Source organism: Idiotropiscis lumnitzeri, chromosome 10, assembly GCF_059441095.1.
Source record: "Idiotropiscis lumnitzeri isolate Australia: NSW breed Sydney's pygmy pipehorse chromosome 10, RoL_Ilum_1.0, whole genome shotgun sequence".
NCBI classification, from domain to species: domain Eukaryota; kingdom Metazoa; phylum Chordata; class Actinopteri; order Syngnathiformes; family Syngnathidae; genus Idiotropiscis; species Idiotropiscis lumnitzeri.
Genome location: NC_142400.1, coordinates 7,758,269 through 7,771,052, shown reverse-complemented (window position 1 = coordinate 7,771,052; position 12,784 = coordinate 7,758,269). Strand labels below are relative to the sequence as shown.

Genomic DNA, 12,784 nt, shown 5'->3' with positions numbered 1-12,784 from the left:
TGCATTTTTTTTTTGTGTGTTGTTGTAGAGCTACGCCTCCCAAAATAGGTTCTACTACATCCAAATTTGGCTCGGAGTGAGCTGCGCTGCCAGTGTTTATGCGGCCAACGTTATTGCTTCTTCTGGTCTAAACGGATCGGCAGAGGAGGGGGGGCTTGGCTCGGCGATGTCATGTTGAGTAATGAGATATTCAGCTGGTGTAGACCAATACGTTTACGCAGACTTTCTCATGCAGATTTACTGCTGTGACTCGGTGGGGGGAAAAAAACGCCAAAAAATAAAAAGTAGGTGCAGTGACTCTTCCAAACGTACTCAAGTACACAAATAAAATTAATTAGCATCTCCAAAATGGGCTTAAAAAACAGATAACAACAACTGAAAAGAGAAGAGAAGGCTGTAAAATAAATTGCTTTCCCAAAGGGCGTCCCGCAGGAGTCAGTATCAGGAACCTTGTCCATCAAGGGACAGTCTAATAAAGTCATGCAGACAAATATTCGTAATCTGCAGTTATATTCATCGTTTCTTTGGAAAGGAAAATGAATAAAGCCTAAAGTATTGTTAAATTGAAAAGTTTAAACATCCGTTCTTTAAAGGTGTCAGAAAGTGATCCGTATAAGGACCGGCACGACGACATCAGCACAGTGAAAGGACAAAAAAGATATATGAGAGAGATCGATCTCGCGACCATCTGTAAACCATTTATGCTGATGAGTAAGGTTTTTTTTTTTCGGTTTTGACGACGTCAGAAGCTCTGAGAGTTGGACAGATTTTAGGTTTTTTTTTGTTTTTTTTAAATCCCAGTATTAGTATTTTATACAAGATTCATAATTGTTCCACCGACGCTGCGACACTGATACACATTTTCCTGTAAAATCGCTTTAGCTCAAACATCCAAACCACAGGCGTGCGTTTTGGAAATGGCTTCAAAACCAGCGGCTGCGCTACGCTTACTTATCAGTCGTTCCTGATGAGATTTTAATTGGTACTCGTTCGTGTGAATGTGCATTGGAGATATGACCACCATGTACAAAACGCTTCCTAACATTAGATCATATCATTTTATGCATGAAGCAGGAGCTCCATACGGCCCAATACGATTTTTTTTTTTTTTTTTGGGGCGCCACCATCCCCCATCATTTTCCATCCCTCTTTAGCTTACTTGCAAACCTCAGAAAGCCCTCTCCTCCAATTTCACACACTTAGATAACTCCAAACTGAGACTGTTCTCCGAAAACAGAAAAGAAGGGCAACCAAAAAGGAAGAAAACAAAAAAGAAATTTTAAAAAAATGAAGGAGAAAGGGTTCACAGGGAGCAAAAGGCGAGATGGAGAAACTGGGGAAACGAGAAAGTGAGCGCTCAATTTTTCCATTTCCTCACCGTCAAGACAGCAACTGCTACCCGTTAAAACTAATTCCCTCTCTCTGATGCGCAGGGAAAAACAATAATAAAGCGGCGTACTTTTGACCCAACTGAAGCAGGCTGTGGAAAATAGCAAAGTAGGCCAACAATGTGTAGCTCTGCTTTCACTCTTGATTAAAGAAAAATAACGCTGTCGTGTTTTGGTGACGTCCACGGCAAAAAAATGTGTGCGTCTCATTCATGCATGAGAGCGTAGAAAAAAATGGAGAAGCAATTTTACAATTTGTTTTGAATGTTACGATGGCAAGAGGGTTACACATCTTAAAATCGCAATTTAAATAGAGGTTTGTTGAACGGCGTCCCACAGGGATCACTACTACAACCCCTTTTTTACTGCATTGGTCCTGTTTATTCATCCATTCGCTTTTATTTTGAAATTGCCCGTAGCATTATGACTACTTGACAGATTCCTTCATTTTAAAATCGCACATAAAAAGAACACAATATTACCATTTACTAAGTATACAATATTCTATGACAGTGTCCACCAGGGAACAAGATTAGGTCCCCTACTGGAACATAACACACGAGCAGCACAAGTGATTAATAATTAATACTTAAATCTAATGAATATTTATGAGGAATTCGACATGTCTAAGAGGATTTCCAAAGCTTCTTTCTGGGCTGAAATATATGACTTCACGATGCCGTTTCCACGGAAGAAAAGCTTGATGTGTTTGTCATGGCCTCGAGCCGTTTTGACTGACGCAGGAACGTCGTTTTTTGTTGTGTCTGGGCTGTTTATTAATGTTGAATGTTTGTGCATGCTGTCACTCACATTTGTCGCTGGGATTAAAGGCGAGAGATTTTGATTTTTTTTTTTTTAAAGTTTCCGTACCGCTGGAACAGTCGTCGCCTCGCCAGCCTCCCTCGCACTGACAGCGGTCCGGAGCCAGGCAGCGGCCGTGGACGCACTCCTTGGTGCAGCGGGCTGCAGAGATGAAAGGCAGACGGAGGCCAATGATGACAATGTAGGCGGAAAGTATCACAAGCTGTCATCACATGAACACAACATGTCGTTATCCATAATGATATGTTTATTGGCTGGTTGAAAGAATGAAAGAGCCTTTTTTGGAAAGAAGGTGCCTTTAGATGTCATGAGATGTTTCAAGTCGCACTTATGTGACACGTTGTATGAGAGGTTTCTAGTGACTAAAGGTACTATTTCCTTTGCCCATGTTTGATCATGTGTTACACGTTATTTATAGAAGTCACCACAGGAGTCAGCATGAGGGTATGTGTACTATAATCACACGCAGATCTACAAATAGAAACACACACAAAGAAACAAAAATATCCCTTCATACTTTTGTAATAACTCAATTATTTTGAGCTTACTATTATTATTTTTATTATCTGAGCCGAATAGCATAATTGACTGGTGTATTTTTTTTTACTTTTTAGGGAAAACAAGAAAAAAACCTGACAAATTCAACAATCAAAGAGTCTAGTTGTTTCAATTCAATCTTTGTGAAATACCATGAACTGGATGACTTAAATTTTACACTGACATAAAAAAAAATTGTAAGCACGTTAGTAATTTTTATTAATATTGTAATAATGACTTAGGCAATGATGCTATTAGGCTAACGATGTTTAACGCAGAGAAAAAAAAATCTATTAACTAGTTTCTTGGAAACGAGATTCCAATCAGTTATGAACATCTACTAAGAAGCAATTTTTTGTGTGCGTGCTAGCAGGATTGCACCAAAATATTGGAAGAATGCATGGACCAAGGAACATGTTAGGGAATTATATTTTGCTTTGGATAAAGGTGTGAACCCAGTAGTTTTCTTGCAATCTCCTCACATTGAGTGCCTTAATCGAGGTCAACGGGTGGAAAAAGTGGAGAAACCCTTCAAGACAAGTGAAATCTGAAGCGAAATTTCCTAGATGGGACGTTTTTGGGGCTTTTCGCGACACAGCTGCAGCCAGTACAAACAGCCACCAGCCACATGGAACTCAAACCCGCAATTTTGGAGAAAGTGCTTTATGTTGACGGCGCAGAAGAAAAGCTAAGTGAGATTCATGTGTCAAATTTCTAAAAAAGGATAAAAAAAATACCTTTGAATTCTCCTATAAGAGTTTTGTCTACTACTGTTTGGACTGGCTATAGTTGACACCGAAAATCCAAACCTGTGGACTGATTACATTTCATTCGTGGTATGGCAAGGGATGACTGTCTTCCCTTCAGATGAAACTTCATTTTGACTTACGAACACATTTGTCGCGGCTCTCGTAGTAGCCCGGGCAGCACTGGTAACGTTTGCGGTAGTCCGTCTTCACGGCCTGCCTATAGGCTGTCTTGTAGGTGATCCTAAATGAAGATCAACATCAAGGGAATCGTCAAGCTAGCCAATGATGATGACTTTGTTAGCAAGCAATGCTTGCCTACATTTACAACCTAGATTTTAACAATTAAATGTCTACTGCCATGAGATGTCGTTGTCACCTGTGTCGGGGGCATCTGTAGTTGTTTCGAGGGTCCGAGCAGGGCTCCTCGGTCACGTGGTCGTAAGGATGAGAGTAGGACTCCTTGACGGAGGTGGTGAAGCTGAACAAACACAAAATGAATAAGTTCAGAGTCAACCCTTGGTAAACTTAATTCAAGTTGAGACAAAGCGACACATGGAAACGAATCAAAGTAAAATCATGATGCTAAGCTAACGTAGCATAGAGATTTGCCGTTCCAAATCAAAAGCAAAAAGATACACATACAAACATAGCTAGCTTAACAGAAAATGCAACTATGACTCAAATGAATAGCGTGAAGTTTTCTTTAAAGTAGACTAATGTATATCCATAAATTAAATTTTAAAAAGTATGCCTGTAAATCGTGTTGTATGCTGTTTGTATGTGTTGCTGCTCTATGTGTCTGTGGTTTGAAGGTTTAGAATTACCGTAACTTTTATGCTAACATATGTTAGCTTGTCAATGGCATTTTTCAATACATGTTAGCAAGACATTATTTTTGTTTAGTAGAACGTATTGGTTTAAAAGCTACAATATTTCATTTGCTTTTGTTTTATTTGTCATTTTCAGTAAACTTCAACTGGGAGTGACAAACAACAATTAAAAAAAATATATTTAAACATTTTTTACATCCGGGTTTCCAAAATCTTGTTGTTGTACTGTACATTCTTTTAGCAACGCCAATACGCAAATTTGTATTCCTTTACTTTGCTTTTAAATGTATTTCTTTTGTTTGTAAATGCAAATTGTCTTAAATATTGCACCCTCAATTATGTGAAGCATAAATAATTATCTTGCGTACTGTTGGAATTTAGCTTTATATCAATGTTAGAATTTAATTTTAACCCAATGTAAACTCAAATTAGTAATCTGACTCCAATTTGCGACCTTACCCAACTCTCACTCATCCAACAATATGCGCGCTCGTTGTGCAATAGAAAGGTATCAGGAAGCCGGCATTTTCACGCACAAGTGGATTTATTCCCAATACTCAGATTTGGGTCTCGGGTCCCTCTCAATACAACTCTACACCTCTCTTGCCACCAGCGAATGTACTACCCGAGTTGCCCAGTAATGATTCATACTATACAATATGCAAATGAAACAGAGACAAAGGCATCCTGGCATGATTCTATTGGCTATGTGTATCCTGCAGTTAACTTTAGCTTGCTCTTATTGGTCTTTCTTCTCCCGCCGAATCCCGTGGCGACTCCTCCTGGTTGTGCTTTGTTCATCTCGGCTCTCCCCTCCTTCTGGTGATCCTGCAACATTCCATCCTTGCACAACCCCCGCAACACCAATTCTGTTGCTTATGCTCCCACACACACAGTTTCACCCCCACACACACTCTCAGCATTTTACAGTATCACATTTTCATACACTGGATGCAGCAACATCTAATGAACTATGTTAAACTCAAACTCTTATATTCCTTTAATAGTCAAATGTATGAAATCCTTTAAGTGTAACCGAAGTTTGGACCATGCTAATGACAAGACCCTCAGGAGAGGAATGCAGGAAGATTAGATCAAGGCTGCAACAAAGGTGTGAACGAGACCCCTCTGAAACAATGGACTTCCATGCCGGGATCACAAAAGTGGCTCCTAGCAGTCTATCCTTTGTTCTGTTTAGATTGACTGCCATGATTACATTATCCTTTAGTACGAAATGCAATACAGAAATAACGCTGCCTTGCCTTCCCTCAAACGCACTTATTAGATTGTCTGTAGTCTCTATATCGCAGAACATATCTTCCTGGCTTGGAATTCACCAAACAAGGAGCTAAAACCCAGAGAAAGAGATATAACATTCTAAGTGCTGAACCTTGCTCCTCTGCCCTCTCCATCATATCACACACCAAATGAGAAAGTATGCTTTCACGTCATGACAGCAGCAGTAGCAGCAATAGTGCATGGGTTTGTTTTAGCCAAGCGGGCCTCACCTCTCCCACAGGCTGCACACGTTGGGGTCTCTCGGGTTGAGCGAGTAGGCCAGGCTGAGCAGGAAGCAGAGAAGAAGAAGGAAGTCCACGCTGTGCGCGGTCCACATGGTCCTGAACGCGGCAGGGAAAAAACAATTAAAAAAAAAAAAAAAGCAAGCGATTAAAAAAATTCTGAAAATACATACGAACATAGAATACAAATTGTCTAATCCACAACATAATGGAGGAGTTAATGTTGATATTTTTTTTTCAATTAAATTTGACCCGTGTCATAACACGTTACTATACCATGTATTGGTTTAAAATGAAGAAGAAAAAAAAACAAGGAGTAGTTCATGAGAACAATTTTTAAACCATTGTATTTTTACACTAGATTTACATCAAAGAATGTTTTACAAATTAGATTTACAACAAACAACATTTAAAAAATAAAAATGGGTACAGTTGACCTGAAACACAACAGCAAGTATGAGTGTGAACAAAATGCAATAAAATAAAATAGAAATTTACTTAATTTAAAAAAATATATAAATATTTTAGGGTTTGTTTTCTTTTTAACATATTTTTTTTACTTGAAACACAAATCAAATGACATAACTATTCTATGTAATTGTGTTTAGAAATTCCAAAATAATTGGGAAATATATCATAGAATTTAATTTATAATTCCAATTAAATTTGAGATTTAAAAAAAAAAAGTGTTGCATGATTTTTTAATTTATGCCCAATTAAAAAAAAATGCTAGATTTTTTTTTAAAAATCATTAAACCAAAATCAATTTGTCCCATAACAATTCAAGAGGGTTAATAACATGAATGGGTGCCTGGAAAATCGAAAATAATGGCAATAAAAAAAATAATTTCTGCAGAAACTTTATTCAGAATTTTTTTTTAAATATTTCAAAATTATTTTTGAAGTTCTACAATGGGTCAATTTAACCCCTGACAAAACAGGGTTATATTTTCTAATGCATCAATTTGGCAGAAACTGTTTGATTGACCACACAAAACGCCAGCGGACGGCCTGACGCAGCAGATGAAGACGATTCAAAGAGGAAGAGGGAGGCGAGGTCAGGAAACGCGACTCCCAACTCCATCCTGACCTCAATCCATCAGAAGCTCATCTCCTCGCTCTCCTCGCTTTTGGTCTTGTTGTCCCGGCGCTCGCTCCAGCAGCATCTGGATTTCATCACACGGCGTCAACCCGAGAGAGCGAGAGCGGCACGGGGACCCCGTTAGGCTCTCAGGGAACAAGAGGGAGACTTTTTTTTTTTCCATACCCCTCCCCCCCTACACCTTTCTTCTTTCTCACCACAGAAAAAGAACTTCAGTGAGGCGCTAAGGCGTCTGGTTAAAACATTGCGGCAATGTCACGAAGAATGTAACAGAATAAAATTCTTTCTTCTTCAAAAAAAATACTCAAGTGAAAGTAAACGTGTGTGTTGCATTACAACTTCTCCGACAAGTACAATTTATCCCAAAATGTATTTGAGTAAAAATAGCGGAGCTCGTTGCTCCTCACCCCTGCTGGTTTCCACTCAGATCCAAATTAGCCTGGCCCATCTCGCTGCCGACTTCCGAGTGGGGCTCCTTCGGGCAAAAATTCCCCAGTCGGAGTTTGTTGAGGTATGAACGGACCCAAATGTCGGCTTCAAATAAAAATGTCCGACCTGCTTTGGTCATTGAGACTTTTTCGTGCACCTTTTTATAATCGATATGCAATCAGTTTTGCGTTGATTGATGAATTGATGGTGTCACAAGCTTTTTTAATTTTTTTTTTTCCTAACTTTCCAGAGCAAAAAGGCTGCTTAAATCCAAAGTAGCAGATTTCCTGTCAGTGTCATGATTTATGTTTTTAAGTAATTTTTTAATGTGGTTTTTATTCTTAGATTTATCATATTTTCCGCGTGTGCTTGTTTAGGTCTTATCTGTCTTGTTAAATTTTTTCCATCCGCCTAATTGTCGTCAACCATCCGTGTCTTGTCCAAGTGCTCCTCGTCGTCTTCTCAGTTTGTTTGTATTTGGTTCCCTCCTTCCTTTCAATCTCTGCACGCTGATTGCTTCTGTTGGTGTCCCTGTCATGTTCTCGTCTTGAGTCTATTCCCAATTTTGATTTGTTATTATGTCTTGTTTTTTTGGAGTATTTTGGATTCAAAGCGTTTATTTTTCTTTTTAATGATTAAAGTCCTGTTTTCAAGTGCAGTCCTGCTTTCCGGTTGTCAACGACGCACATCTCGGACATATTAGACTTTTTCACGGGTCCCATTATGATAGACCTGGCCACCTAATTTCATGTTAGTCAGAGAAACCACTTCAATTTAAGACTTTCTTCTGGTGTGTCTGTTATGATCGTACAAAACTGAATCTACAGCGCACACCACTGCCCATCCACATTTTTGTATGTAGGCACCATTTGTACATGAGGGTCCCGCCATTCCATGTCATTTTAAGCGCAGTGTGAAAAGTGCTACTAATTCCGAGTCATCTGGCATTCAAGGTTATTTACTTGAAAGCTCTCTTGTTGTGATTCGCCACCATTGTTCAGTTGTTTATGTCTCTGAAGAGCGTAACACAACGTGTAATGTGGTCTATTTGAAGTGTTTATGCACAATAAACACATCGGCGACCACTCAGCGCCTCGTTTCACTGATTTGCGCACACGCGATTGACAGATATCGCGGCTGGCAGAATCTCACATTCGCTAATTCACTCTGTGTCAACAAAAAGAGATTTTTACCAGGGGAAGCATATGGCTCCTATTATGGGGGAGTCATCAACTCGGCGGGTTTATATTTTTCATTAGCTTCACTTCTTCTTGTGCTTCATTAGTGAAACGCACCAAACCGCACGTGAGATTCTTGAATGCTCATAAAGAGGACTTGAAGGACTGGTTGTTTTGGAGTTCTGGAGGAATTTAGGGGGGTTGTGGTGGACTCAGGTAGACAAGCTGAGCTCCAGGTGGTGTTGTCATCATGTGGAAGAAAGTGAGCTCTTGGAGCAGACGACCTTGATTCTTCTTGGAAAATAATCTTTTTCTCTTGGCCGGCGATGGACGGCGACCGTTTTTCCAATCATTTTTCAGGCTAACGGCTAACAGGCGCTAACTCAAGGGTTTTCACACGGGACATCAGAGGCGCGATGATAAAGTCGGCATTTAATTGTAGGCAACTTCACACAGTCGTTGTGACTTTCCATTTTCATAAAATTAGATGTGACATTTGCTTTTAACACTTTCTGGTGTTAAATATCACTTTCTCCCACACTTCCGAGATTCCGCCTGTTAAGCCTTCACACAGCCATTGCGGCTTTGCGCATTCAGATAATTAGATACATGGTGATGTCTGTGTGCTAACTGCTTTTTTTAACAAAAGGGCATGGGATGGGAGTCTTGGGTGTGGAATCTCACCCTCTCGTTACTCGCTGATGAAATTCCGCTTCTGCTGCGTCACTGCTATTCATTAAGCAACTGTTGCATGTTCACACATTTGGATAATTTCATTCATGGAGACATCAGTGCAACAGCAACAATTGTTTTAAATACCAAGAGGTGTGAATGACTCTCTGTAAAAGTTCACACACTGCCGGTATTCCGTCGCTGTTACGCCTGTGATGCTACCTCGGAAGCCGCCACATTCACGGGTCCACTTCCATCTAATCATCTCGCATCGGTACATTACACAGAGAAACAAACAAGCGAGGAAAAGTCATGCTTAGATGGCCAGCGTGAAAGGGATCACATACTCTAAGGCAGCAAAATCACGTTAAGTCTATTTCTGAAAACCACGGACTAGAATTGGAACCTGATAAACAATTCAAGAATAAATGTTTTGGGGGAACAAAAAAACAAAACAAAATCCTTTTAAATTGAATCAAGACAGAGTTAATCCAAGCCAGACGCTTGTAGAATATGAAGCCTATTATTTTTTTTTTCAAAAGGACATGATTATGTCAAATCACCAACATTGATCAAATGTACTATAACAATAGACTGCTAATAGAAGTATGATAAAACAAAATTCCACATTGGGCAGCTCAGAGTAAATTATATGCCCAAATTGGCATCCCACAAGTATCAACATTGGGTACCTTGAAATAGTCATTAAACTCAATTAATCACACTTACTATTCCTGTTCAAAATACTGGATACAATTATTGCGAGACAAACTGCAAACGGATGGAGTTGATCTACTTTAGAATGATGTATGATAATTAGACACATACAGTACAGCACACACACTCCCATGGGCCACTGTTGCTATTTCAAGCTGTGACAAAACACAACACAATCATGACAAACGCCTCAGATGAGTTCATAGCAAGGAGGGGGGAGTGGGGGGGCGAAGAGGGAGGGGCGGAGTCAAATGTACTATTTCAGCATATTTTTGCCCATTCACGAAATACGCACACACATACACATACATGGTGGGAGCTGTTCGCAAGCGCCGCGGCAATTGTCTTTGCAGATATACACGGGGGAGTGGAGCCACAACAAAAGCCAAATATAAACATGTGCCGGTTTTATGTTGGTCTCTAAAGACACTTGTAGCCATGATGTTTGCTTCCATCAACACTGACAGCTCCGCGTTCCATTCTTGTCTGCCTCGAGTGCGACAAATGTTTGATAGCAGGACGGAATTTGCAAAAACTGAAGCGAGTTCATTCAATGATTTGCTCTCATGGAAATATTGGCTGCGATACACACAGCAAAGACGACAAGCAAAGCAAGTCAGAGAATTAATGGGCGGCCATTAAGTAAAAAAAATGACGAGCGAGTAGTAGCTCATGCAGTTGTGAAAAGAGGATTTTGTTGGGAGCAAGGTCTGACACTTTTAATTCTCCTGTTTTTAAATGTGACGCAGCAGTAAGAGCAAAGTGACATCGCTCCAAAAACTTGATGGAAATTAAAAGAGGGATAATTCATGGTGACTGGGTGCAGCAACAGTAAACAGGAACGACGGCTTCTTTTAAGCAAAATGAACGACTTCCTTCATTTTCATTTTTGGGCACTGGTCGGTGAGACAATTTGGTGCATCTTGACTTCACAGACAACCCCATCAAAATTAGACGTGGAAAAATGAGCAAGTATACCTTCACACAATAAATTTGGACCCACGGTTACAAATTTCTCTATGCACGTCATCACAAAGTACCCCAGTTCTGATTGGGTCTCAATGACGGAATATTGTAGGAGAAATTGTTTCAAGTATTGTACCAACCTCACAATTGAGGGGAAAAGGATAGATTTTAACTGACTCTTCTTCTGTGGGTGGAGTCTATGATGAGTCACCAGGACGCTTCACCGAAAAGAAAAGTGCTTAATTTACTCAGTTTTATTTTTATTTATTTATTTATTCATTAAATCAAATTATCTTAATCTACATTTTTTTAAATCTACTTAAAAATGTGCCTGTATCCAGATGTTTTTATTTTGCGCAACCGCATGACAAAATAAAAATTGAGTAAATTCAACCAACATTTTTTTTTCCAGTGTAGCAATGGTTCTTTGCAAACCTTCATCGAACATTTGTAAAAAAAAAAAAAAAAATTCTCAATTCATCATACTTTAAGTGCTGCCGCCAATGAAATTCAGACAAGTCAGAATCAGGCATAAAGATAGACGGGCCAAGGATATTAGCCTACGCTGTTGGATATTTGCATAGGCTTGATTATTCCTACGTATTGGAAATAAGCCATTTCAAGTGGTAAGAACTTTTGAATACTGCGTATGTAGACCATTACAACACGTGTTTTCTATTCATACAGTATATTTTAGGGGTGTGCATCTCCCCGATGAAAGACAATTTCACACATCTCGATGCAGGGGGTGCGATGCGATTCAAGAATGTTCAATTTTAATGTCGAATGATTCGATTCAGTGGGATTACAATTCAATTTGTTTGTTTGATTGATATGATATGTATGATACATATTTGTTCGTTTATCTTCCTAAAGCTTCTGCGTTCAGGCCCAAATATTCTGTTCACGTTGAGGTCAAGCGGCTCTGACAAGTAAGGGAAATATTGTTTTCTTCCTATTCATGGTCGTGCTCCTGTAGAATCTACAGCATAAAAAGACTTTTGATCTATGTGCTACAGAGCCTTGTTCCCGTGGCAACCGCAAAGACAACACAGCTCGGAAAATGTGTTGCAGGTGCGAGACGCAGTAAAGTATACGTTGACTTTGTATGTTATATTGTGACATAAATCATTCATATCACAAAGCACCACTAGTACCATGTGATTGACAATAATTCACTTCAAGACAAATTGTAGCACAGTGGAATGGGGTTGTTGAGGTTGACCTGCAAATTTTCTAGCTTCCAAAGTAACATCAGATGGTCGAAGTTTTTTTTAAATTTTTTTTTTATTACGTTGCGAATGATCAAAACCGCAAGTAACTGATGCCTGTAAAAAGGTTTATAATTGCCCATATTGACTCATTTATTGCTGTGGACATTTGTATTCGCCCAACCAATTACTGCCACTGACAAGCTTGTCAGTGAAAATCAGAGGTTTGGAAAGCTCTGTAATGACGAACAGAGCATTGTAGATGGTGTCGTTGCATTGCTTTGGATTTGAGACCAGCACAACTTTTGAGTAGAAGATAAAGATTAGCGGGTCTATGTGTAAATAAATTATTAGTTTGCCCTTAGCACTTAGTTTTATTTTTTTGTTGATTTACAGTTTGGGGTGACACAAAAGCAAAACACGTTTGCATCAAAAGCACTGTTCTGATTGGCATGTTTCTTCCCACACAAAGCTTGTTTTTCACGCTTTTTGGCCAGACACAACAGTCTTTGGTGAAAGAAGAGCATGTTCTACTGCTGATTGCTAAAGAACGGAAAATCGTCTTTTATTTTCAAGTGAAAGAAGAAACTCTCTCCCTTTTGGTAGGTGATTCTGTGGGTTTTAAAAGATCAGTCAAAATGATCTGAAATTGCGAGTTAATTG

At 39.3% G+C, this 12,784-nt stretch overlaps 1 protein-coding gene across 2 annotated transcripts in view; it reads right to left on the bottom strand.

The window, feature by feature from the left end:
* pear1 (platelet endothelial aggregation receptor 1) overlaps positions 1-12,784 on the bottom strand; it is a 41,414-nt gene that overhangs the window by 14,167 nt on the left and 14,463 nt on the right. For both annotated transcript variants that reach the window (XR_015845635.1, XM_088307255.1), the window contains exons 2-5: positions 5,835-5,945; positions 3,873-3,974; positions 3,637-3,737; positions 2,259-2,351 (exon numbers count right to left, since the gene is read on the bottom strand). Coding sequence is in view for 1 of the 2 variants with exons in the window: in XM_088307255.1 (XP_088163381.1) it covers positions 2,259-2,351; positions 3,637-3,737; positions 3,873-3,974; positions 5,835-5,941 (403 nt within the window). In the remaining variant the exon portion in view is untranslated. The remainder of the gene's footprint in view (positions 1-2,258; positions 2,352-3,636; positions 3,738-3,872; positions 3,975-5,834; positions 5,946-12,784) is intronic.